This window comes from Podarcis liolepis (assembly GCF_965112155.1).
Source record: "Podarcis liolepis genome assembly, chromosome: 1".
NCBI lineage: Eukaryota > Metazoa > Chordata > Lepidosauria > Squamata > Lacertidae > Podarcis > Podarcis liolepis.
In genome coordinates this window covers 114,009,960-114,037,424 of record NC_139554.1, presented here as the reverse complement: position 1 = coordinate 114,037,424, position 27,465 = coordinate 114,009,960, and the positions used below count along the sequence as shown (strand labels likewise).

The 27,465-nt window shown below is 40.6% G+C and overlaps 1 protein-coding gene across 1 annotated transcript in view; it reads right to left on the bottom strand.

Moving 5' to 3' along the window:
* Positions 1 to 470: 470 nt before the first annotated feature.
* The window catches only part of LOC310691422 (titin-like), a 284,446-nt gene continuing 257,451 nt past the window's right edge, over positions 471 to 27,465 (bottom strand). The window contains exons 285-313 of the mRNA XM_083471213.1: positions 27,083 to 27,385; positions 26,630 to 26,935; positions 24,756 to 26,522; positions 24,361 to 24,657; positions 22,991 to 23,278; positions 22,589 to 22,888; positions 20,433 to 22,499; positions 20,013 to 20,315; positions 19,618 to 19,923; positions 19,228 to 19,518; positions 18,808 to 19,107; positions 18,380 to 18,685; positions 16,834 to 17,139; positions 16,443 to 16,724; positions 15,652 to 16,245; positions 15,255 to 15,542; positions 14,834 to 15,133; positions 14,312 to 14,614; positions 13,858 to 14,160; positions 13,182 to 13,766; positions 12,504 to 12,809; positions 12,106 to 12,405; positions 11,187 to 11,762; positions 10,798 to 11,103; positions 10,110 to 10,703; positions 3,285 to 9,238; positions 3,037 to 3,190; positions 1,912 to 2,205; positions 471 to 1,780 (exon numbers count right to left, since the gene is read on the bottom strand). Coding sequence (XP_083327339.1) covers positions 1,488 to 1,780; positions 1,912 to 2,205; positions 3,037 to 3,190; positions 3,285 to 9,238; positions 10,110 to 10,703; positions 10,798 to 11,103; positions 11,187 to 11,762; positions 12,106 to 12,405; positions 12,504 to 12,809; positions 13,182 to 13,766; positions 13,858 to 14,160; positions 14,312 to 14,614; positions 14,834 to 15,133; positions 15,255 to 15,542; positions 15,652 to 16,245; positions 16,443 to 16,724; positions 16,834 to 17,139; positions 18,380 to 18,685; positions 18,808 to 19,107; positions 19,228 to 19,518; positions 19,618 to 19,923; positions 20,013 to 20,315; positions 20,433 to 22,499; positions 22,589 to 22,888; positions 22,991 to 23,278; positions 24,361 to 24,657; positions 24,756 to 26,522; positions 26,630 to 26,935; positions 27,083 to 27,385 — 18,572 coding nt within the window. The 3' untranslated portion in view covers positions 471 to 1,487. The remainder of the gene's footprint in view (positions 1,781 to 1,911; positions 2,206 to 3,036; positions 3,191 to 3,284; positions 9,239 to 10,109; positions 10,704 to 10,797; positions 11,104 to 11,186; positions 11,763 to 12,105; positions 12,406 to 12,503; positions 12,810 to 13,181; positions 13,767 to 13,857; positions 14,161 to 14,311; positions 14,615 to 14,833; positions 15,134 to 15,254; positions 15,543 to 15,651; positions 16,246 to 16,442; positions 16,725 to 16,833; positions 17,140 to 18,379; positions 18,686 to 18,807; positions 19,108 to 19,227; positions 19,519 to 19,617; positions 19,924 to 20,012; positions 20,316 to 20,432; positions 22,500 to 22,588; positions 22,889 to 22,990; positions 23,279 to 24,360; positions 24,658 to 24,755; positions 26,523 to 26,629; positions 26,936 to 27,082; positions 27,386 to 27,465) is intronic.

The window sequence follows — 27,465 nt, the reverse complement described above, 5'->3', positions numbered from 1 at the left end:
GGCAAGAAGTGCTGACAGGCCTAGGCATTTGGTTTCTGGGCCTCCTAATGAGTTGTTTTATTTAAAAAAGGTACAAATTAATGAAGTCATTTTAGGTTATAATATTTCGCTTGTAAACCACACTTCCCTCCCTGGGCAATGCCTTTCACTTTTATGACCATTTTTACCTCAGCCTATTGACTTTGAGGCCTTAACCCTCTAGTGAAGCCGAGCCCTTTCTTTTTCTTTTTCTTCTGTTGCTAATGTGCTACCTATGTAGCCTGTTCTCTTATTAAAAATTAGGAATTGTCCCAAATGTATTCCAATAATGGATACTGTACATCTCAGGAGATGTAGTTTTTGTTGGATGTAGCGAAGAGCAAATATAAGCAGAGAGAAATCTGACTTAAAATGGACAGTGGCAGAATGTGGTAAATGCAGGCATCCAAAAATAAAGAAAGCTCATACAAAGACCAGAAACATACACTTGATGAGGTGCAGGTAGCATGCTTTATTTCAAATGAACAATACTATCTCGAGGAGGTTCAACAAAACAGCTAACCGAACAACTTACTACTACATAAAATAAAACTAATTCATTTTTTTCTCTAAGTTCAGGGCAAGATGTGATGTTATAACAACAGTTTTAGCTTTTCTTAAACTGTGGTTCAAATCTTAGTTGCCTGCAGTTGACAGTATCTAGCCAAAATCCTAATTGCTACCACACAATCACTGCATCCTAGGAACCTCCAAGAGTTGGTACTGTTTCTGCACTCAAGTACCCAAATGGCTTTTTTTTTTTAACGGGATGGCCAGGTGATGTTACTTTATTGGAAAGCTATTTGGGTAGTCGGTGTGTCAGAAACAATATGATAGGTGCTGAACAAAATGCTGGCCGCTTGCACTTTGTTCAAGGTATTGCGAGTCAGTCATGAACAAAATATAGTTTTGACGTCAATCAGATGTAACATAAGATATTAAAGTGTGGCTTACAGGAGGGTATTTGCAAACCTCACCAATGCCTTATGTCTCTGATTCAAAATAAATTCGTGCACGTATAATGAAACCGTGCACAGCATCATCTCTTAGGTGTCGGTAAAATAAGTCTTCAACAGGGAGCCTCTCTACCTGTTGAGGCATTCTTAGACATCAACATTTTGTTGAGGCACAAAAATTAGTTAAATGTTGAGCAGGGTATTCGTTCCCTAAGAAACTTTCTCCTACCAACGGTTTGTTCCAAAAGTTACATTTTAAAATGTCATAAAATAAATGGTACAAAGCTCCATAACCGTTATCTGCGGCTATATACAGTATGTACATGTCAAATGAAAAATTGTTTTAAAGTCAAATAATAATGACTATAAGTCATAGCGTCTATCCTTGGACTTTGTCTGGTTCAGGTAGGTACAAAAATATTTTTTTAAATATATATTTACAGATCAATTATTTCAGTCCATATGAATCACTTGCCAAAAGTCAAGTGCCAAAAAATAAAAAAGATCAAGCTTTTAAATTGATCGAATGTTAATATTCACAGTGGCAGAGTCAGTGCCAAAATCATTTCCTAAATTCAGTGTATAAAGTCCCCCGTCGTCCTTTTGAACATCCATGATGATAAGAGTGGTTAAGTCTTCACTGGTTTCAACGTGGAATCTACCACCTTGACTAGAAATGCTTTTCCCTTTGCAGGACCATGTTATGTCAGGAGTAGGTTCACCAGTGAAGGCACAGGATATGGTGAGAACCTTTCCTTCCTCAATGGAGATATCATTTGGAAGAGCTTCAATTTTGGGTGGTATTCCTTTGCAAAATGGGAAGGGGAAAAATCAAGTTAGTTCTTAGCGGAAACTGAAGTTCTACTATAATGACTAATTCTACATATCTAGGATATTGTGGTGTTTTTCTAACTCTACGTATAATAGTATTGCTCACCTCTCATACCAGATTTAAGCATTCTACTAGAAGAACTCTCCAGTTGGGTCAGACTAGATTTCCCCATTATACTGCTGGAACTCATCTCTACAAAGGATTCTTGCATGGAGGACATGCTTTTGGCAGACATGCTTGCAAATTTCATCTCACTCATGCTGCTACTGCTGCTACTGCTGAACGAAGCTTCTTGTTTAGAAGCGGACATTTGAAATGACTGCGAAGAGAAACTTTCCTGCATGCTTGCATCACCACTTGTTCTCAACACTACCTCTTTTGGAGGTTCTTCAATTAGAGCTGTGGACAATAGCAAACATAGAACGGGAAAAACAATGACATCACGTTGACTGGTCAGCCATGTGACTTAAATATATTTACTTTATGGATGGAGAAAGAGACTGGCTTGCTGTTTAAGGAAAACAGAATTTCGTTGTAGTAATGTAATGTTCCTAATCATGGAGTAGTAGTAGTAGTAGTAGTAGTAGTAGTAATAATAATAATAATAATAATAATAATAATTTTATTTTAATATGCATGCTGTTGAGAAGCAACATGTAATCCCGTTGAAACTACTACTACTTCTTCTTTTTTTAAAAAAAGATATAGCCCCTTTAGATGGTGCTTTGTTTCCCCTTCTTATTTTACATAACTTGGCAGGTATTCTGCCATTAAAACTACTATACCACCATAAAAAAAACCACTGCCGTTTTCCTTAAACACAAGCACATACATACATCAACAGCAAAACATAGAGAAACCCGTTGGCTCCTGGTATCCAGATGATTTTAAAATGCAGCAAGTTTGTATCTGAGAAGTTTAATGAAACGTAAGAAAAAAATTCAGAGAACTAACCCTTTGGGCATTAATTATTCTGATAGTTTATTAAACAGTGATCACTGGAACCAACGGGTTAATAGCAAGATGTTCAAAGCCTTCTGGTAACACTGAGCGGGCGAGAAACATATAAGTACATATATTTTAAATTCAGTATTTTGTAATTATAATGTTTATTGCATTTTAGGTTCAGTAATGAAACTAACAGCTTTTTAAAGAATCAAAACAATCAACGGCTTTTGCCATATTATAGAAGCCCTACTCATAGTAAGACAAGACTTTAAAAAAACTTACGAAGGACGGTCAGAGATGCTGTTGCAGAACACTGCCCATGGAAGTTTTTCGCTTTGACTGTGTATTTTCCACTATCACTCACTGCAGCATTTTGGATTGCAAGAGAATAAACATTCTTGGAGCGATTTACTCGGATGTTGGATGAGAGAGCAATCTGATAATGAAAGAGATACTTTGTTAATATCAAATTATACTCAGGGTTAAGAATGGATCATTTAATTTCAAGGCTGACATAAGTAATTACTTACTGGCTGGTTATCTTTAAACCAGTGGATTTCAGGGGAAGGATCTCCAGAAACTTCACAGGTAAGCAACACATCTTGTCCTTCATTGATGTTTTGAGATTTTGGTTGTATGATAAAGGCCGGGGCATTTGACTGATCTTTTGAAAGACTCATTTCAAAGTGACATTTGATGATACCCTGTTCAGTCTTTCCTTCACAGGTAAGTATTCCTTCATCTTTCTGGGTCACTTTTTGGATAGTTAGAGTATGATCACTTCCTGATACACCATATCTATAATCTTCAGAGTTAGTTAGCTCTATTCCATTCAGTAACCATTTTACATTAGAAGCACCAGCAATACTGGCTTTAAGGGTAGATTTTTGACCTTCAGACACAGTCATTTTAGTGGTAGTAGATTTAACTTCTGTGTAAGATGTTTTAGCTTCATCAGACACAAGAGACTTTTTAACATATTCTTCTTCAACCACTGCCTTTTCTTGAGAAGTCATTGCAGATTTTTTCTGGGCAGATACCTCAAGTATTTCAGACTCTTTCTGAACTGATTTTTGAGTTTTGCTTAAGCTTGACACCTGAGAATGAATACTTTTAAAAGCTTGGCCAACAAACTGAAAGTTGGTTTTGGAGGCGCCACCTTCCCCAATAATCTCACAGGTATATTCACCTTGATCAGATTCCTTGAGGTTATGGATTTTAAGTTCATATGTTCCGTCAGCTGCATAATGCAATTTGAAATGATCATCCTCTTTTAGTTTCTTGCCATCTTTGTACCAGGCTACTTCTTGGACACTCAAAACACTGCTTTCAACTGAACAGAAGAATTTTGCTTTGTCCCCAGAAGCTTCCACTTTCAGCTGTTGTTTTATTTTAGGGGGAGCAGCAACAGGCAAGTCTGCTTTCTCTGATGGTGTTGTTTTACCTGCAGGTGTTGACTTGGCTTTAGAGTGTGCAGGAGATGGTTCAGGGGATTTTACTCGCTTGGGAGATTTTACTCTGTCTGGGGACTTCACATGAGGCTCAGGAGATTTGACCCTTGGAGGTGATGTAATTGCTTTTTCTGGGACCCTTTTCCTTTGTACAGTCAAACTAAAGTGGGCTTCCTGTCTTCCTTCAGAATTTTCTACCACAACAGTGTAACTTCCTTCATCTGAGGTCTGGACAGATGAAATTTCAAAGGTAGATTTATACTGCGTACGTGTTACTTGGAAACGTCCAGAAGAAACAATAGCTTGACTTGCACGGATCCATGTTACAGTTGGTGTTGGTTCACCATCAATGTCACAAGAAAATCTTGCAGTCTCCCCTTCAGAGACAGTGATTGACCGTGGCTTTGTTAATATTGTTGCAGGCAGAGTGGTCTTAAACTTCCGATGAACAGCTCTTTCTTCCAGTGATTTCTCCTCTGAAGCACTGACTCTCATTTCAGCAGAAGCATGGTGCTCATATGATGATAGCGATTCTCTGGTTTCTGTCAGTTCTGATTTGCTTGCTCTTATTGAAGAACTTGCTTCTGTTTCAGAGACTTTCTTAAATGAGGAGATTGCATATGCTGCAGTCCTTGTCAAGTCTGGTACAATAGATCTTGGTACTTCCTCATCTCTTCGCTGGGAGGTATATGTAGTGTAGTCTCCTCCTGTAACATCTAATGTTGCATAGTCAGAACACTCTCCTTTATAATTTGTGCACACAGCACGGTATGTACCACTATCATCAATATGGCAATCAAGAATCTCCAAGGTTAATACGCCACTAGTATTAGTGAAATGAATCTTATGGCTTTCCTGAATTTCAACACCATTGTGATACCATTTCACTTCAGCAGTTGGTTTGGACTGGACATTCAAAATGAATCTGGTGTTGGTGTTACACGGTACACGATGTGAGCGCATTCTCAGAGTTATGCGTGGGGCATGATCCAGAGTGAAAGGTTCTTGAGTCAGAACTTCATATTTCCGTTCCATTGTTTTTTGGGTTTTCAAAGCAGCTTTCATGGATTCATACCTGGAAAATATATCAAATCTTGCTGTCCTCTCAAATCGTGAGAGAGATCTCTCACTAGACACTGGGCTTGGTGAGCGTGGCCGTGTTCTCTCTGGGGTAGGAGATCTTCTCTCCGTTTCTTCCACAGGGTGTGATCGGGGTCGAATTAATTCAGACACAGGACGCATTAATTCAATGTAAGTTGGAGAAAGAGAGCGCCTTCTTCCTAGTAATCTTGAGGGAGGAGAAAATTCCCTGTGAACGTGCCTCACCATTTCTATTTCTTCCTCTTCCTCTTCTGATCTGACCTCAGTTATTTCTCTCTCTCTCCTTCTTCTCAGTCGGCTCTTTTCTTCTTGTGACATATACTCAAGCTCACTCTTGTATTCAGCAAGCCGGCGGGTTGTTTTTACTGGTCGCAGCAGCTCTTCATCCTCTTTCTCAGACATAATTCTCTGTTTTTGTTTTGGTGGTCTATAAATTGCTCTGTCATGGCGTTGCCGGAGCTGTGCATAAGATGCAGCGGTATCTTCTTTAGAGGGTATGTGATAAGTGCCATACCTCAGCTCTCTTTGCCTAGATTCCTCTGTGGCAATATGAGCATCTGCTGCCGTGTAATGGAGAGAAGACAGTTCAAAGCGGGGAGGGCTTCTGCTTGGAGGTGATGCAGAAAAGCCCAACTCCAGTTCTTCTTCAAGTCGCAGTCTTTCTTCTTCAGTTCTCTTCATGGCTAAATAATCATCAACTGGTAGCAGCAGTTCTTCATCTGACAGGTCACTGAGTGATCGTCTTCTTGGTCGGTAATAAAATTCATAATCAGGAGATGGTGTACGCCGGCGTGCTGGCCTGACGGTCTCAAGATCATCTTGTGACAATTTGGGTATGCGCCACTTAGGTTTATACTGATCAGTAATGCGTGGCAGTGGCATCACATAGAACTGTTCCCATCTGGAAAGGCGAATGCGCTTTGGTCGCTTCTGAACAATTCTATCAAGTTTCCCTGGCATTTCATATTGGTCTCTCAGCTTCTTGTACCACTTCATGTCCGACATAGGCACAAACAGTTTGATGTTCTGATCTTCTTCCAGAGTAGCGGCTGCACGTCTGCGAGGCTCTGGGATCTCATAAGGCATCCGCAGTCTCCTTTCTTCTTTAATTTCTTCTTTTTTAAGTTCAAATTCACCTTTGACAGTCTTAGTGCTTACAGCTGGTTTATACAGGATAGCAGCTTGTCTGAGAGCTTCCTGTGCTACATCTGTCAATGGGACAGATTCTGTTCTAGAAAGGATTTCTGCCATTCTCACTGTCTTGTCAATGCTTTTCTGTACGTGCTTTTGCCGCTCTTCTTCACTCTTGTATTGACGCTTGATATATTTTGAGCGTTCTACCTTCAAGTAAGCCTGGCAACTTGTTGATCCAGCACTGTTTGTAGCAGTAACTCTGTAATAACCACTGTCTTCTGGTAAAGTATCTCTGACATGCAAAGCATAGTAATCTAATCCTTCATGTACAATTTCAATATTTGGACTAGCTGATAAGGGCTGTCCATCCTTTTCCCATTTTAGTGCTGGTTTTGGTATTCCAGATACTCTTATCTCAAAGCAGATACTCTGGCCTTCTTGGCATTCTGCATTTGCCAGTAGTCTTTTGAACATGGGTCTCATCGTGGTAGCCTCTGGAGGAGCGTGCTGAACAACGGTTAACTTAGCTTTGCAGCTGTCCTCGCCGTATTTGTTGCGAGCCAGCACAGTATATTCAGCATCATCATCTTCATTGACATTATGGATAAGAAGCTGATAAAGACCCTTATCAGTTTCAAAGGTATACTTCCTGTCATCATCTCCTGGTTTGATCTTCTGACCTGATCTGAACCACGTTACACGAGGTTCCGGGTGAACTGTTATTGTTACTCCAAACCTGACATTTTCACCAACGTAGGCAGTACGGTTGTATAAAGGCAGCGTAAATTCTGGTGGCTTCTCCAAAAGTCTCAAGGTATCTACTCGGCGCTTCACTCTCCTGACAGTTCTGCGTCTGTAAAAGTCAGAAACTTCTCTCACACCTTTAACAAATAGTTCTGCGTAGGAACTGTCTTCACCATAGTCATTTGTAACTTTGCACCTGTAGGTACCGTCATCTGATTTAGCAATGTCTTTGACATACATTGTGGCCACTCCTTCATGGTAGCTGATCTCATGTTTTTCACTGTTCTCCAATTGTCTGACTCCAAAGTACCAGGTTACTTCTGTGGATGAATCATAGTTTTCAATCTTGCAGACATACTTGGCATGCCCGCCTTCTTCTCCAACAGCATGCATTATCTGCCCAGTAATGGGTCCAATGTCAATTGAGGCCACTTTAACTTTAGCAACTGTAACGGCCTTCTGAGATCTGACTGCACCACCCCATGCAACACGGGCCGCTGACACAACTGTGTTCCATTCCTTCTTCACCAGTGTTTGATAATAACGTCTGTGTCTCAGTGTTTTGATAACTTTGGTGCTTGTTTTCTCTGTCCTTTGCTTCAGCCAAGCATGTTCAAGGGCTTCAGTAGCAGTCATGCGAGCTCTCCTTTCTTTTACTAGCAGGCGGTCAACAAAGTCCAAGGCCTCAATACTGATATCTTTGAAGGCTTCTTCATCAAAATTGTATTCAGCACTTATGATGTTTTCAATTGTTTGTTGGTTTGTTTCAGCAATGAAAGGATTCAGGCCGCTTAGAAGTACATACACTAGGGTTCCAAGTGACCACATATCCGTGGCTGTGTTGACCATATCATGCTGATGGACTTCAGGCGCATAATATTCAGGAGAAGTAAACTGGAGTCTGAAATTATCACCAGGTTTCAGCTGCCTTGCCTGACCAAATTCAATGATTTTAACTATGGAGCTTCTTCTTGTGAAATAGATGATGTTCTCTGGCCTGATATCAAAGTGACCAATGCTATGACTGTGCAGGAATTCAAGTGCTTCACATACTTGACGTACATAGCTTATAATTTCTCTTTCATTAAGTTCAAATGCAGGAGTATTAAGTCTTTCAAAGATGTCAACTCCAGATATGAACTCAGAGATCATGATAAGTTCTTCCAGGCTTTCAAATGATTCATGAAGCTGTAAGATATTTCTATGCCTAGCAATGTTGAGGATGGAGATTTCTTTCTTTACGAGCACTTGATCAGCACCTTTTACTTTGACAAACTTGGCCAGGTAAGTCTTCTTTGAAACTATCTCAACACACCTGTGGGCAATTCCAAATTGTCCCCGCCCAAGTTCTTCAGCAATCATATATCTGTCATAGAGTTCTTTTGTATTAGAGTGAGCTGCTTTTGCTGTAGTGACTTCTCTGGCCTCATCAACTTCTTCATCATAATTGACTGTTCTGGTCTTATCTTCCTTTGTTATTACAGAATCTGTAGGTTCAGAAGGCTGGCTTTGTCCAAATTTATTCTCTGCTATAACACGGAATACATAGCTTGTCTTGCCAAATAGGTTTATCACAGTGTATCGAGTGTCACGAGCCTGACCAACACGAATCCATCTCTCAGCTGTGGTAGCGCGTTTCTCAACAGTATAGTGTGTGACTCGGCTTCCGCCATCATTTGCTGGAGCATTCCATGTCAGGTTGACCGAGTCCCTTGAAACCTCGCTTGCTTTCAGTCCTCTTGGGGGATCAGGAACATCAGCGACATCTAATTCAACTGTTTTCTGATCGATGCCAAATCTGTTTTTAGCGCAGACAATGTAGAAGCCTGCATCTTTCCTGTCCACACCATTAGGGAAAACAAGAGATGTGAATGACCGTGTCACGATAACTTGGTAGTGTCCATTAGTATCAATAAGATCTTGCCCTTTCTGCCATGTGATCACTGGATCAGGCTTGCCACTGAATGGGATTTTGATGCTGATGACTTCACCACGGAGAGCGTGAACGGCTCCCATGCCTTCAAGATTTTTAGGCAAGTGGATCTTAGCAGGAACTGCAGCAAAAACACAGAGGGAAGGGAAGAAACAAAATGTGTGTAAACTATTGCTTTAAAATAGACCGAAACCTAAGCCTTTTATCATTTTACAGTCTGATAACATCTTAAACAAAATTGATCACCAGACCAATGCTACCAAAGCACGCATAGTTATAAATGTGGATGTTTTGTATTTAACGTTTGTTTCATATACTGTTTATCCATATGTATCCTTTTATACTTTCATTGTTCAAATGAAAATTCTGTCTGTTATGACTAACAGAACAATCCTGACCCCCAAATCCACTGGCTGGACAGGGCTAAGTTTGGGTGGTCCTTCCTCTCCATCAGCAGGGGGACATGCCCATCATGGAGGCCATTCTGATGCCCACAGAATACTCTGTTGGTTTAGACTTAGCTGGTGGTGTTTTCACCAGCAGTAGCCAGTCTAAGCACTGAAAGTGGGCATTTTGAGGGCAAATCAGAAACAGCATTGGATCTGCTGGGGTACAAGCCCTTCATTCTTTTTCGAGGACCCTGGATCAGGCTCATCAACTACGCCAGTTTGGAGCTGGTGTAGTTATTTCCTCCCATTATCTTGGGGTGTGTGTTCCAAAATGGCAATCCATGAGAACAAAAAAGGAGAAAAACATCTCTTCTTCTTTCCCTAGCCAGAGTGAGCCAGTAGAACATCTCGCATCTCTCCCACTTCACCTAGGACTACACCATAAATATCTAGATGACCATGCCACAATCTGACTTACTTTAAGGCTATTAAGAAAATACTATTCCAGACTCAGAGTTTCCACCCACTCCCTGTAGCCCATAAGCTTACTCTGAATGAAAAATTAAATAAAAACTAAATTTAAGAGCAAAGCACATTTCTTACCTTCAACATCCAAGGAAGCAGTTCCAGAAACAGATCCTCCCTGGTTGGTTGCCCTCACTTGATATACAGTGGCATCATCATCTGTTACATTTGTAATTACCAGTTGGTAATAGCCACCCTTAAATTCTTGTATCTTCACCTTTTCACCATCTGCCAAAATCTCTTTGCCCTGCCTGAACCATTTCACAACAGGCTTCGGATGACCAGTGACTTTGCAAACAAATGTGGCATGACCTCTGAATTTCACATTTAGGTTTCTGATTTCTTCCTTGAAATGCGGTGCCTGAATTGCTACATCAGATTTGGGAGTGATTGGTTGTGAAATTTCGCTCCATTCGCTTTCACCGCCAAGATTTTCACATTTTACACGGAATTCATACTCCAGGCCTTCAATAAGACCTGTGACAGAATAGACGGTTTCGCGTATTTCTTCTGTGGTTACAGAAATCCATTTGTTTTGTTTCTTTTCACGTTTCTCCAGGAAGTAATTTCTGATCTTTGAGCCTCCATCGCTAGCAGGTGGCCTCCAAGAAACAACACAGGATTCACTTGTCACAGCAGATGCAACTGGCTGACTTGGTTGGCCTGGCTTTTCTGTAAAGAAGAAATAATAATTTTCAGGACATGAAGTCAGTTTGCTTCGTTGAACTGCAGGTAAACAGAAAGGTGGCTTACGGAACACACTTACCAAATGGAGTCTTGATAATAACAACAGATGAAACTTCTAATGCTTCGCTCATGCCGAATGCATTCTGAGCAAAGACACGGAAATAATAGCCTGCGTTCTCAGTTAGGTTAACAATTCTGCAGGTTGTGCCAGAAATGCTTGAAGAAACCAGCTGCCACTCTGTGCCTTCTTTTGCTTCTCTTTTCTCTACAACATAATTTGTTACTAGAGCACCTCCATCATCTTCAGGTGGCTTCCAGCTGATGACCACAGAGTTCTTCAGCAAAGCTTCTATAACAATTGGCCCTGCTGGTATATCTGGTTTATCTACAAAAAGAAAAGGCAGTGTTTAAAGTTAAGTAGAAAAAGTATTTCCCATGATTTCAAGAAAATATAATGCCAAGACATACCTTGTATTTCCACGTTTAGTACAGTATCAACAGTTCCAAACGTGTTACTGAGTTGTACTTTGTAGTGTCCTGCGTGGGCTTTATGCTGTACGTTTTTAATGGAAAGGTGAGTATAATGCTCTGTGTTCTCAATAGTAATGTTTTCTGAGCTCTTCAATAGTTTCTTGCCATGGAACCAAGTGATAGCAGGCACTGGACGACCAATGTATACAATATGGAGGCGAAGTGTGGATCCTACACCTGCACAATATTTCTCTTTCAATGGAAAGCCTGGGTGGAATTGTGGAGGAGCTTGTAAGAGTAGCTTGCCACTACTTTCAACCTCTCCAACTTCATTGATAGCCTTGCAAGTATAAACTCCTTCGTCTTCCTGCTCTTCTGTGAGCACCGTCAGTGTGTGAGTGCGCCCATCTGATGACATCTTGTATTTTCTGCTCTGTACCAATTCTTTGCCGAAACGATACCATTTAATATCAGGGAGAGGTCTCCCAAGGATCTGGCATGATAACTGAGCCGATTCACCCAGATTAGTAGTAACATCCTTCATTTCTTGTCTTACTCCTGGTGCCTCTCCAGCTATATTTATAAAGGGAGAAAAAATGTATTGAAAGCTTTTCCCATTGTCTTTTATTCCACATTCCCTCCCAAACCATCATGCTATGGTACCAAGCATAATTTTTATGCTGCTTATTTAATGAATCATTAATTTTATTAGCCCTGGAGTAGGAAATAGCTTATTTCCTTCCTTGAGGTCCATTCAGAAAAGTAAATATATGAAAGCAGAGTGTCCTAGTTACATAATGGAATTGCCAAATTACTTCAAAACCACTTTATACCATAGCACAGTTTACTGTGACATGTCATATCTTTTCAACAGCTACATAAAGCACAGTGAATATAATGGAATAGTTAAACGTACATGTCAGTTTTGTCTTTACTGCCATAGCTGTTCTACGAGGTCTGCTGAGTCCAGTCTCATTTTCTGCAAAAACTCTGAATTCATATTCTGTAGCTTCCAGTAAGCCTCCCATTATAAACTGCCTGTCTTTGTTACGTTCTTTATTGCACTTTTTCCAGGTAGACTCTCCAGACTGGCGATATTCAATCCAGTATCCGATGATTTCTTTACCACCATCGCATTCAGGGCGCTCCCATTCTAAAGTAATGCTATCCTTAGATATGGACGTGATCTCAATTTCTCCAGGCTGGCTTGGTTTGTCTGCAAAATTTCAAAGTATTTTCATTTTAAAAAGTGTATTTTTTTAAAAAACCCCCACCATACTGATACCCTCTAACACAGAAGTTACATTTACATACCAAATGGATCCTTGCAAACAACTGGTTCAGAAGCAGGGCTGGGTTCACCCTCACCAATGTCATTTTGGGCTACAATACGGAACTGATATTCAGCATCTGGAACCAGCCCTGTGACTGTATACATTGTAGTTGTGATGTGAGTCTTGTTGTGCCTGACCCATTTCTCAGTAGTTGTTTCTTTACGTTCAATATAGTAGCCAGTGACGCGAGAGCCACCGTCATCTCTAGGTCTGGACCAAGATAAGCTAATGGAACTCTTCGTGACATCAAGGATTTCTGGTGGATAACTTGGAGGCTCCGGAGGATCTGTTGAAAAGAATGTAACAATAACCATTCTGGCATAGCAGTTAAGAGTATTGGACCACAACCATGGAAAGCTAGGGTCACATGTCTGTTCAGTCATGAACTGTCTATTCAGTCATGAACTCACTAAGCATGTTAACTCAGGACTAAGTGATCCTAACTTTAATAGGACTTACCCCCCGATAAGCCTTTATAGGACTGCAACCTCAATTACTTTTGGGCAGTCATTCTCTCTCAACCTAACCTACCTCACAGGTTTATTATCAGGATAAAAAGGGGCAGACAATGTACACTCCCCCGAGCACCTTGGAAAATAAAATAAAGTATGTGAGAGATGCACACACATACATGCATTTTCTGAACCCGTATACTTACTCAAAGGTGTCTTTGGCACAACTGGCTCTTCAGATTTCAGGGACCTGCTTACACCAAACTGGTTTTCAGCATAAACACGGAAGTGGTATTCCACATTTTCTTTGAGTCCTTTCACTACCAGTGATGTACCCCTTACTCTGGAGCCCACGGTGTACCAGGCAGTCTTTGGTACTTCACGTCTCTCAATATTGTATCCTATTATATCTGCGCCACCATCGTCACTTGGAGGCTTCCAGCTGACTCTAACAGAGCGTGCTTGTATGTCATCATATTCAAGTGGCCCTTCTGGTGGATTTGGAATACCAATCACTCTGACCTTGATGTAGACAACCTTCTTGCCACATTTGTTTTCAAGCGTCAAATCATAGGTACCAGAATCTTCTCGTTCTGCATCTTTTATCACAAGTTCAGTATCTGATTCAGAAGTCGCAATCATGGCTCTCTTGGTGACATCATGTCCCTCTTTAGTCCATTTGCATATTGGAATGGGTTTACCTTTAATTGGCACTGTAAGCTTAACTACTCCACCTTGCCTTACAAATACACCTTCCAGGTATTTTTCATCAAGTTCATAATCGGGGAATTCTGGGAGGAGGAAAAAGAGATCATGTTATGTATGCAGAAAGCTAAATAGCGCTATGTTCTTTAAAATTTGTATTTCATTAAAGCATCTTACCAAGCATTTCAGTCACTTTGGCTGTTCCAGGAACATCAGCAGGTTCGCCAGGGCCACCGAGATTGCATGCTATAACACGGAATCTATACTCTGCACCTTGTGGAAGATGTGTTAGAGTGTATTCACGGATCTTGGTGGGGGTGGTATTGCATTTGGTCCATTCAAACTGATCAACCTTTTGCATTTCAATCAAGTAGCCAGTGACTTTAGACCCGCCTTCATCTTCTGGTGGACTCCAAGCCAAGGAAATAGATGTTCTTGTAGTATCTGTCACTCTTGGATTCTGAGGTTTACCCGGAGGAGCTGAAATATATTATTAGAGCGTGTTAGATATATTAAAGGTATAGTTTTCATGTTTAAAAGGCAGTCCAAAATATTAGTATCAACTATTTTACAAATAAAATGACTGAACAGAAGTCACTAGTATATGTTATGAATTTTGCAAATTATTTACCAATTGGATCTCTAGCAACTGCAGGCTTGGAAATTCGGCTTGGTTTGCCAGTACCCCTAGCATTGATAGCTGTGACACGATGTTCATACTCCAGTCCTTCAATCAACCCAGTGGAACGATAGCGTGTCATAGTGACTGCAACTTTGTTTACACGGACCCATCTCTCTGATTTAACTTCTTTGCGTTCCACAATATAACCAGTGATCTGTGAACCACCATCTTCTTCTGGTGGATACCAAGTAAGTGTCATTCCATCACGGGAGATATCAAACACTTCTGGGGTACCAGGAAGACCAGGAACACCTACAATAAATAGATTTTTAAAGTGAGATGAAAATTCCATTTACAATAATATTTTGGTCTGAATAAGCTGGGTATTGTAGACTAGTTCTTTCATTCTTATTTCAGGAAAATGAAAATAGAAGGTACATAGTATCAAGACTTGTTTCTTCTATATGTGTCCATGTAAACTGATCTGGATTTTTTAAATGCAGAGGACTAGAAAAAAGAATATTTACTTACTAATTCTGCTCTTGCATTCTACAATTTCAGACTGCAAGTATGATCCAATTCCAAAGCGGTTTGTGGCAGCCACGCGGAACACATATTCAGCACCCTCAGTAAGTTTAGAGAACTTATATGTTGTCCGGGTTACAGATTCAGATACTGGTAACCATCCTGGACGATGTGCATCTCGTTGCTCCACCACATATCCACTTAGTGCTGCGCCCCCATCCATCTCAGGTGGTTCCCATGAAATGGTTACAAAAGTTGAATCAATATCAACAATTTTAATAGGTCCAGTAGGTGGTCCAGGTTTGTCTGTGAAAATGAAATAAATGAGATATAAACAAAGAAATAGTTAAACAAGGAAATACCTGAATTTGGGGAAATTATGCAAGAAAAAATTATGGACAATTATATTTTCAAAGCAAATTCTTACCCAGGATAATAACTTTTATTCTTTCAGTAGCTGTTCCAGTTGTGTTCTTCAGTTCCAGTGTGTACTCTCCAGTGTCATGTATTGTGGTTTCACGTATGGTTAATTTAGCTACCTTAGCAACTGTTTCAACTTTGACCCGGTCTGATTCTCGTAGTTTAGAGCCAGCAAAGAACCAAGAAACAGCTGGAGGTGGTCGTCCAGAAATTGGGATAGCTAGCTCTATAGGTCTGCCAGCTGGTACATGAATGGTCTTTTGAGGTATTCCAGCAAGGTCAATTGCAGGTAGAACTAAAATAATAATAATAGTAAACCCAACATTATTAATATTTGTTAAACCATGACTCAGCACTTTGAATAATATTCCATTCCCCCCCCCCATTGTAATTATGACTCTTACCTTTTTGTTCTTGTACTGTCACTGCTGTGACTATCTCTCTTGGTTCAGACACACCCTTTTGATTTTGCGCTCTTACTCTAAACAGGTACTGTTCACCTTCATTTAATGAAATTATTGTGTGCTCAAGGACCGTAGGTTTCAGTGTTACAACTTTCATCCACCTTTCTGTTCCAGCTTTACTGGCCTCAATTACATAGCCAGTTAATCTGCTGCCACCATCATGCTGTGGTTTTTCCCATGCAAGCGATACAGTAGATTTAGTTATATCAACCACCTCCAGTTTCTGAGGCGCACTTGGAACTTCTGACACCAGCACTGCATCTGCTGTCTCACAGGGTTCACCAATGCCGTAGATATTTTCTGGCAGTACTCGGAAGTAGTATAGCGCTCCTTCAATGAGCCCGGAAATTCTGTAAAAGGTTTTGTTGCATTTAGTAGTTACTGTCTTGAATGCTCGCATGGCAGCCTCACGTTTCTCTATTATATAGTTGTTGACTGGAGCTCCTCCATCAATAGTTGGAATATCCCAAGTAATTGTCACAGACTCTTTTGTAACCTCTTTAACTTTCACTGCTCCTGGTGGTCCAGGGGTATCTGTGGAACAAACAGCAAAATAGACATTCGTCATATTTTATGTGCATTACACTCTGCATAGTAAAGTTGGAGACTACCATTACTCTGCAAACTAAATCCCTCTTTCCCCCTTTTCTTTTTTAAGCAAATTTCTTTAAATTTGTGATGGAATGGGCAAAGGTATTGCTGTAACAATAAACAACGGTATTTGCACTTACCATAGACTTTAACCATAATTGTGGCAGATTTCTTTCCTGATTGATTTTCAGCCTCAAGGACGTATTTTCCAGCATCGTACCGGTTCACTTTATCCACAACCAACAGTGTGTAGCTGTCTGTGGTGTCAATGATACCTCGACTTGCTAGGTCAACACCCTTCTTGCTCCATGTAACCATTGGTGTTGGTCTGCCAGATACTGACACCATTAGACGTAAAGAACCACCTGCTCTGACCGTAATAGTCTTCTTGAGGTCTTCAGCAAGCTCAAGTTCTGGTATTTCTATAGGTGGGGATAGAAATAAAAGATTAGGTTGCATTTGAATATTTCTGAACTAATTTTCAATTTGTAAGTTTGCAAATATTTTACAAAGACTCGATCTTGACATTACCTAGCCTTTCCACAGGTTCTATTTCAGCAGGGGTCTCACTGTATTCACTCATACCATTTACATTTGTGGCAGCCACTCTAAAGCGGTACTTCTGGCTTATTTTCAGACCAGTCACTGTGAATTCGGTGTTTCTTATGGTGGCAGTGCTATGGGCCCGATACCATTGTTCAGTTCCTTCTTCTTTCATTTCAAGGACATAGCCTAATAAATCAACGCCACCGTCATACATGGGCTTTGTCCAAGCCAAGCTTATGCTAGTTCTAGTAGTGTCCACAACTCTTGGCGGTGAAGGTGGAGCAGGAGTATCTTTGGAAAGGAAAAAAAATACACACTTCATGTTACTACAGTGGATCCTTAAAACCTGAATGAATAATCATTTAAACACTTCTGTAGTAGCTATGATTATATATTTTGAACTGCTCCTGTACTTGGATCGGGATATAATTTTAACACTGGCTATCTGTTTCAGTACAGCCTGCTCCCAAGGAACAGATGTGTTTAAGGTGCTGCTGTTTCTTTAGCTTGTGGTATGCAAGAAAGTGATACAATAGAATAATAGGGCTTAGAAGGTTCAGGAGTACACGAAACACTTTGGAGTGGAATGCCCTCCCATCAAAGAAATAAACAACTATAAGACATCTGAAGGCAGTCCTGTTTAGGGAAATTTTTAATGACTGATGTTTTAATGTATTTTTAACCTTCTGTTGGAAGCCACCCAGAGTGCCTGGGGAAACCCAGCCAGACGGGTGGGGTAGAAATAAATTATTATTATTTTATTATTATTGTTATTATTATTATTATTATTATTATTATTATTATTATTATTATTATTATTATTATTATTATTTTATATTATATTATTATTATTATTATTATTATTATTATTATTATTATTATTATTATTATTATTATTTGAAGGAACTTCCACATGTTATCTCCTTTTTCTCCCTCTTGTAGCTTGTCCCTTAAAATTCAGCCCTCACCTTTCTTGCTGCAGACAAAGTTGCATATGTTTAGGCTGTTCAAGGGCAGGTTGACAGGAGATATGATAGCCATTTTCAAATATCTAAAGGACTGTCACTGGGAAGATGGAGCAAGCTCATTTTCTCCTACTCTGGAGGCTAGGAACCAAACCAATTGGAATAATTTGTCCTGACTAAACATCAGCAATAACTTTCTGATGGTAAGAGCTGTTCAGTAGTGGAACAGACTCCCTTGGGAGGTGGTGGACTCTCTTTCACTGGAGGTTTTTAGGAAGAGGTTGGATGGCCAATGTTCATGTATGCTTTAGTTGAGATTCCTGCATTGCAGGCTGATGGACTAGATGACCCTTGGGGTCACTTCCAACTATACAGTTCTATGATTCTATCATTCTAAGGCATCCATCCTGGTGGCATAAAAATGGCTTAAAAATAAATAAATATATTCTCTTTGGTGCTGTGGTGAATGGTCCAAACAGCACCACTGGACCTTCTAGATTCAAGGCCTATGCGGTCTTCATATTGTTTAATCTACAATATTAATGAATATAAATGAATGAACTTACATGATGGGTCTCTGCACAAAACGTACTGCGAAGCATCGCTAGGCTCGCTGTTGCCAGCAGCATTTACTGCAGTGACACGGAACTGATATTCGCTGCCTTCCATTAGACCAGTAATTTTCAGTCTTGTGTCATAAATGATGTAGTCTTTGTTAACGCGGGTCCAGCGTAGGCTTTTCTTTTCTCGTTTGTCTACAAGATAGGTCCTGATCTCGTTACCCCCATCCGACTCTGGCTTCAGCCACTGAATAATGACATGCTCTTTGCCAGCACCCACTGATTCAGGAACACCAGGTGGTGATGGGATAGCTGTAAATATTTATTAAAGGCAGGAAAAGAATTAGGTATTTCACATTTATTGTGTATAACACAACTTACTTTGTGCCTCTCCCCAAAGGGGAAAGACTTCACAAGGCTAGAGAAGTACTTACTGAATGAATTTCTAGCAATAATGGGTTCTGTTTCAAGTGGAACACCTGGTCCATATTTGTTGACAGCTCTTACACGGAATATATATTCATTATTCTTTATAAGTCTGGTTACTACACATGACAGTGTTGGACATTCGGGTTCAACAATAACCCAGTTCAGTCTGCTTGTCTCGCGTCTCTCTACAATGTAATGAGTAATTTCTGCCCCTCCATCTTCTTGAGGCATCCGCCAAGCCAAGGTACACTTCTCTTCTGTAACTCTGCTTATGGTGATTTTGCCAGCGCATGGACCAGGCGAATCTATTGACAAAGAGTAAAAGGATAATTACTGCAGTGAAAGAAATTCTTTAATCTCAAAATGAAACTTTAAAGGAAAGAAGTTAAATAGCCACAGAAAACTAGCAGATATGAAATACTCACCAAGCACTTTGACAAGGACAGCAACTTGCTTTGTCCCACTGGCATTTTTAACAGTTAATGTGTATTTTCCAGTATCACTTCGGTCACAGAACTTGATGATTGCAACAGCATGCTTGCTTGTGTATTGCAAAGCGACCTTTTCGCTTGGGTCCAGTTCTCTGTCACCTTTAGACCAAAATACTTTGGGTTCTGGTTTTCCTCCAATCGATGCCTCAAGAACCAGGTCAGATCCAGCCCTAACTGTTACAACGTCTCCTTGCAATTTGGCATCCAGTTCAGCTTTAGGCGGTGCTATGAAAAAAAAAGCAAAAGAAATAAATGTGTATTTTGATCGCTTAAAATATGGACAATTCATGACCTAATTTTAAAACCCACATGAACATCTCTTACAGTATTCATCTTTACAGGCAACAGGGCCAGTAGATTCAGAACCCTTGCTAATTACACCAGCAGCGTTCTTTGCCAAAACACGGAATTCGTATTCCTCTCCTTCACTAAGAGCTGTCACGGTAAAGGAGTTTTCAGAGACAATGGTATAGTTGCATTTCAGCCAGCGTCCATCTCCGGCTTCATTGTATGGTTTGCGTTCTACAATATAGCCAACAATTTTGCTTCCACCATCATAAAGTGGGGGAGACCAGGTTAATGACACTGAAGACCTTGTTACATCTGTGACCTCTGGCCTGCCCGGTGGATCTGTAAGAGAACATAATGCAAAAATATCACTCCATTGTTCCTTTAAATAGTCATAGGACACACACTTTCTCTCTACCAGTTATACTTACCAACAGGATTTTGGGCCAAGACAGATCTTGAAGCTTCACTGGCTTTGCTCAGCCCAGCAGCGTTTAATGCATATATTCTGAATTGATACTCCAGACCTTCCACGAGCCCTGTAGCTTTGTAGTTACATTCAGTACATGGAGATTTGTTTTCCTTCACCCAAAGGATTGTGTTGCGTTCTTTCTTTTCAATCCAGTATCCAACAACTTTGCTGCCGCCATCATGATACGGTTCTTCCCACCGAATGGACATGGCATTGGCAGAAACAAAATAGACTTCGGGTCTAGTGGGTGGGCTTGGTGGGACTGATGAAAGAAAATAAAGGGAAATACTGTTAAATACTGCTGTGTTTGTTTGGTTTTGGTTTTTTTTTAAAAAAAGGAATTAATTTATGCACATCTGTTAAAACAATTATTACTTACCAAATGGATGCTCAGCCACTATCGGTACTGATTCTACTGGCTTGCTGACACCAAATCTGTTTTCTGAGCTTACACGGAAAGTGTATTCCATATATTTAGTGAGGTGAGTTACTTTGATCTGTGTACGTTTGACGCTGGAATTTACCAGTTGCCATGCTGTTGTACCAGATTCACGTTTTTCAACAATATAGTTTGTAATACCAGTGCCACCATCATCTTCAGGCTCCTTCCATGACAACACACAGGATTCGGCTGTCACAGATGATACTTCTATGGGGCGTGTAACTGGACCAGGTCTTCCAATAACAACGACTGTGACAGTGAAAGTTTTCACGCCAGCTGTGTTCTCAAGTGTCAAATAATATTTACCAGAGTCACCTCTCATGCTCTCCTTAACAGTCAGTGTGGTTCTTTCCTTTGTTGTCTTTATAGTCACTCTGTCTGTTTCCTTGAGTCTCATTTCTTCAAGTTTCCATGTTACCTTTGGAACAGGACGTCCACTAATTGGTATGTCAATAGTGAAAGAGCTACCAGCTTTGCAAGTTATAAGTTGTTTAGTTATTCCACTGAGATCTGCAGTTGGCTCAATCTGTGGCTCTTTAATAATAACAGAAGAAAAGGCTTCTCTTGGTTGACTGTAGCCAGCGTTATTCCTTGCTTTGACACGGAACTCATATTCATTGTTCTCTATAAGACCTTCAACTGTAAAAGTCAGCTGTTTAGTTTGACCGGCTTCAAGCCAATAGTCAGATCCCTTTTGTTTCATCTCTAGGAGGTATCCAGTGATGCGACTACCACCATCATGATCAGGTTTCAGCCAGGCTAGTATTGCAGATGACTTGGTAGTATCAACAATATCTAATCTCTTAGGTGGAGCAGGCTCTTCTGTGGCTACAACTGGCTCTGTTAATTCACAAGGTTCACCTATTCCATATTCATTTTCTGCTGAAACACGGTAAAAATAGGGCACACCTTCTGCAAGATCTGTGACCTTAGCAATTTGACGAGTACATTTTTCATTGACAACCTGCCAGCTGCGACGGCTTGCTTCTCGCTTCTCCACGACATAATGATGGATGCGAGCACCTCCATCCAAAATAGGAGCATCCCACATTAAAGTGATAGAGTCTCTGGTCACATCCTTAAATGTAATGGGCCCTGGTGGCCCTGGAGTGTCTAGTACTTTAACAGTGAAGGCAACAGATTTCTTACCACTGTTGTTTTCTACAGTCAATATGTATTTGCCAGCATCTGTTCTGTTACAGTTCTCCACAGTTAATGTACTGAATGAGTCTGTTGTATGTATGTCAGCACGCAGGCTAAGAGATGAATCTGCTTTGGACCATACAGCAGTAGGAACAGGTCTGCCCTTGAAGGCAATAAACAGACGGATAGTTGCACCTGCTCTGACAATATGTGTCTGCTTGAAGCTAGCATCAATATCAAGTTCTGGTGAAGAGAGTCTATCTATTGTTTGCACCGAAGCAGAAACTTCACAGCTTTCTCCTTTGCCTGCACCATTTACAGCACTGACTCGGAATTTGTAGTTTTCGTTTGGTTCTAGATCAACCACAGTGTACTTGGTAGCAATGCAAGTCTCAGCATTGACTTTATGCCATTCTCCTAAATCTGCTTTGCACATTTCGATGATGTAGCCAATTATTTCCAGGCCTCCATCGAAAACAGGCCTGGTCCATTCCAAGCTGACACTTGTCTTTGATGTGTCGGTCACTTTGACAACAGTAGGAGCACTTGGTGGATGAACTGCCTCTCTGCATTTAATCAGCCTTGAGACACCACTTGGCGGCCCAACTCCTGCGTTATTTTCCGCCATGACATGGAACTCATATTCATTGCCTTCGGTTAGGCCTGTGACTCTGAACCGTGTCTCAGAAATGGGCCTCTTGCTGGACACTTTAACCCAGAGAATACTTTTCTTTTCTCTCCTCTCCAAGATATATTGGTTAATGTCACTTCCACCATCTGATGCTGGCCTTGTCCATGTAAGTGTAATGCTGTTTCCTGTTACGTTGCTTGGTTCTGGAGTGCCAGGAGCCTCAGGGACAGCTGTAAAATAAAAGAAGCCAATCAGATAACATCCTCAACAAGGTTGCCAACACTGTAATTTAAGATTTCTCAATTTAATGTAAACTTACTATAATGTGCCTGTGCTACGATTGGATCAGATTCCAGTGGCCTGCCGACACCAAACTTGTTAGCTGCTGAGATACGGAACTGGTATTCATTGCCCTTTATTAATTTGTGTGCTGTGTAGCTGCATGTTTCACAGTGGTCTTCAATCAATGCCCAGGATACTCGGCTGGTCTCACGCTTTTCAATCACGTAATGAGTAATGGCTGCACAGCCATCGTTAGCAGGCGCCTCCCACCACAATGACGCCTTCTCTTCAGTAACATTGGTGAATCGTATTGGCCCACCGACTTTTCCTGGGGTATCTGTAACAGTCAATTATCAGTTATTTTTATCTGTTCTTATTTTAATATAGAATGAACAGAATGCTAAATAAAAGTTGCTCAATTTCATATAAGGAAAGTTACCGTGTACTCTTATGGTTATGTCTGCCTGTCTGGTGCCCGATGCATTCTTGGCTTCTATTCTGTATACTCCACGATGTTCCCGGGAAGCATCTCTAACAAACAAGGTGCTATAGCCAATAGCATTGTTTATTTCCATATTCAGCCTCTTGTCAATCTCTTGTCCATCTTTATACCACATCACCTGAGGAACTGGCCGGCCTGTGATGAAAACTTTAAACCTTATGCTTTCCCCAGCTTTCACTGTAAGACCTTCGAAATGTTCGGCACCGAACTCAATATTTGGCGCAACTAAAGAATAAAAAGAAGTAAAATAATGTTCACTTAATGGTCAGCAATGTATTTTCTTACAAAACAATATAAAGAGCTATACTAGTTATTTTATGTCAGAGTGTCACTTAATAGTAAATACAAAACTTCCGCATAATATCAGTTTGTGGTTTTTTTTAAAAATTGAGTCACTCAGTTCACGTTTATGATCTTTTGCAGCAGGGATGAGGAAGCCCAAGCTTTCCAGTTAGCCCTCAGGATTTTCCCTAGTCAGTCATCCCCACTCTCCTCAAGTCATAACCCTCTCTGAGGCAGCTTCACACATTCCTCAAGTGCAGGCTTCCTCAACCTCGGCCCTCCAGATATTTTTGGCCTACAACTCCCATGATCCCTAGCTAGCAGGATCAGTGATCAGGGATGATGGGAATTGTAGTCTCAAAACATCTGGAGGGCTGAGGATGAGGAAGTCTGCTCAAGTGCTTTTGCATGACTGGAATGTGTCTCTGAAGAGTGATAATACCCCTTGCTTGGCTACATCGAGGATTGATTGATTAACTAATTTGTACATCACTTACTATATTAAAAATAACTCAAAATGCTGTACAGAAAACTGAAGCAAAAACAGACAACTTAAACAAAATATTACAAAAATACACAGCTGTATATGAAAATGTTACATTAATACAAAGATACACACACACACAAACACACACACAGTCATTTTCCTTCTGAGAGACATAAGAGAGGGAGAGAGAGAAAAGTAGAAGCCTCTTATTTTTGCATGTCTGGAATGTAGCCTACTGAACAAAAGTAAGAGCCACATCCACTGCTCTGTCCATTTTTGCCTCTGCTGTCCACACCAAGCATGTGTCCCCATGAAGATTATCCATGAGGGACTGTGTGCTTTGGATGGAAAAGGTTGCCTACTCCTGATTTACAGTGTTAGTAGCAATGGGCAGTGTTAATCAGTTGCTTAGCAGATAGTGAGATAGTCGCCAGAATTCAAAGTCATTCAGTAATACAGCCATTGGCTGTAAATAAAGTGCGGTGGCCCATAAACTTTAGGAGAGCTTACACGTAACATGCTTATAAATAAGGCTTACCGGCTTCATCTCTGGTCATGATATAGCCCGAAGACTGAGAAGGAGGGCTGATAGTTCCAACAGCGTTTCTTGCAAGTATTCTGAATTCATACCGATCGCCGGGGCTAAGTCCTGTAGCTGTATACTGGCATTCACTGACATCAATAAAATTGCATCTGACCCAGCGATCACCACTTCCTTGACGTTTCTCAATACTGTAGCCCACAATCTTGCTGCCTCCATCACGCAGAGGTGCTGTCCACTTCAGAGTAATAGTCTCCCTAGTCACATCAATGTAATCAGGGGTGCCAGGTGGATCTGAAAGAAACACAGGTGCATTAATAGTAATATAATTCAGCATAAATTCCAACAGCGTGTTGAGACAGGTGCATTATATTCAGTGATCAGTCACTTACCTACTGGGGAAACGGCCAAGGCAAATTTGCTTGGATCACTAGCGGAGCTTAATCCAGCAGAGTTTTCTGCATATACACGGAACTGGTAGTCCAAACCATCCATTAATCCAGTAATTCTGTATTCTCTATTAGATATTGGTGACAAATTGACTTTCTGCCACAATATGCTATTTCGTTCTTTCTTTTCAACATGGTATCCAGTAATTTCTGCTCCTCCGTCATAGACCGGAGCATCCCAAGATATGGTCATTCCATCAGCTGTCACATTGTAAACAACAGGCTTCCCTGGTGAACCTGGTGGTTTGAACTGGTGTTTTGCTATGACCTCAATGGAGTTTAGTGGTGGGCTCACTCCGTATCTGTTTTCTGCGCGGACTCTGAACTGATACTCTGCATCTTTAACAAGGTTGGGAACTTTGAAGGTTGTCCTTGACACACTAGAACAGATCATTTTCCAGTTGGTCTGTGAGGTTTCACGCTTCTCAACGCTGTAGCCGGTGATTTCTCCTCCCCCATCATCTTCAGGAACACCCCATGAAAGAACCATACTATCTGCTCTGATTTCGTCTAGTTTAATGGGTCCCTTGGGCTTAGATGGTGGGCCAAGTGTTATAACTGTGATTGGGAATGACTTCCTGTGAACACCATTATCAAGAATTAAGGTATATTTGCCACCATTTTCTTTTTTCACGTTCTTAATGCTTAAAGTTATTTTGTTTTCAGTTTTCTTGAAGCGAACCTGTTCACTTTCTTTAAGAGGAATGTTGTCTTTCAGCCAGCTCATAGTTGGCTTGGGCTTTCCCTTATATGGTAATTCAACATGTACATTATAACCTATTCTCACTGTTACTTGTCCTCCAGGTATATCAGAAAGGTCTGCTTCAGGTGTTATTACATAGTCTTTCACTGTAATGGGTCCAATTACAGAAAAATCACTTCTTCCTTTTTCATTCTTTGCAGAAACTCTGAACTCCATAACAGAAAGCTCCTTAAGTTTTTCAACTTCAAATTCGCATGCTTTACTTGCCCCTGCATATGACCATTCATGTTCATCCTTCAGTTTCTTCTCAATAACGTAATCAGTTATGATACTACCACCATCAAATTCAGGTTTGCTCCACTGTAAAGTGACAGACGTCTTTGTTGAATCTTTCATGGCCAGATCCCGTACAGGTCCAGGGACTTCTGCTGCTTTCACTGGTTCTGAAGTTTCACATGGTTCACCCAATCCATTTTCATTTTCTGCAAGAACACGGAAGAAGTATGGGATCTTCTCTGACAAGTCAGTTATCTTAAATGATGTATTAGAGCACTTGGCTGTAACAGAGGACCATGCTCTCTTTGTGGCATCTCTTTTGTCAATGACATAATTTGTTACTTCAGAACCACCATTGATGAGTGGTGGGTCCCATACCAATGTCACAGTTCCACGAGAAACATGTTTAAGATGCAGTCTCTGGCATGCAGATGGAGTGTCAAGGACTTTAACGTTCACAAATGAAGTTTTGGGTTTTCCAACTCCATTCTCAATAGTGAGGACATATTTTCCTGTGTCATTGCGAGTGACTTGAGGAATACTAAGGAGTGTGGACGATTCTGTGTTCTGAATGCTGTATCTTTCATCAACACCTAGATTTTTGTCACCCTTTCTCCATGTGACAGTTGGAGGTGGTCTTCCTTTGAATGGAATCATTATCTGTACATCTTCACCTGCTTTAGCCACAATGGAGGTTCTGAGAGCAACATCTAGATCAATCTGTGCCTCCTCTGCAAAACATAAAATAATAATAAAATTAAGTTAAAAGAAAAATAATTCGTATTTGGGGAAAAGATGAAAATACTGAATATTAAATATAATAATAGAATTTACATACCAAGTATGTCTTTAGCTTGTACAGCTTCTGTCATTTCAATGGGTTCACCTTGTCCAGCATAATTTATAGCAGCTACACGGAAGTAGTAATTGATTCCTGGCTGAAGGTGAGAAACAACATACTCTGTGGTTCGCACTTCTCCTCTTGCACTGACCAGAGTCCATTCTTCTTCTTCCCCTTCTCTCTTTTCAATAGCATAGCTGGTAATTGCACTTCCTCCATCATAGGCTGGTTTAGTCCAGCTGAGTGTGACAGATGTCTTTGTAGTATCCACAACTTTTAGCTTAAGAGGTGGCCCAGGTTTTTCTGCAAAATGCAAGTAACAAAAATGAGACTTGACAACCCTGACAACTAATAGCAATAACTTAGAGCAATATATGCCCTTACACAGTTTCAAGAATGTGTATAATTTGACCTTTGCATTTTTGCACAATCCAATGAAAGGTTTCTTACCTATAGGATCTTCAGCTTTGTAGAAGTCCGATGCGTCAGAGAAGGGACCTTGCCCAGCTGCATTCACAGCAGAAACTCTGAACTGATATTCACTGCTTTCTGTTAGTCCCGTCACTTTCTGCCTGGTGTCACGAATGGTTTCTTTAGACACCTTGAACCAGCTTAGACTTTTCTTATCCCGTTTCTCAAGGTAATATCCATTTATCTCGCTACCACCATCTACAGTTGGCCTGCTCCAGACTATGGTCATAGACTGTTTAGTTATCATGGAAGCCTCTGGTATACCAGGTTGTCCAGGTGTAACTGCATTTTTATTGAAACAAAAATAACATTAGGTCAATATAAACTAATAGGTAATCACCTAGAGATAATAAAAAAGGTAT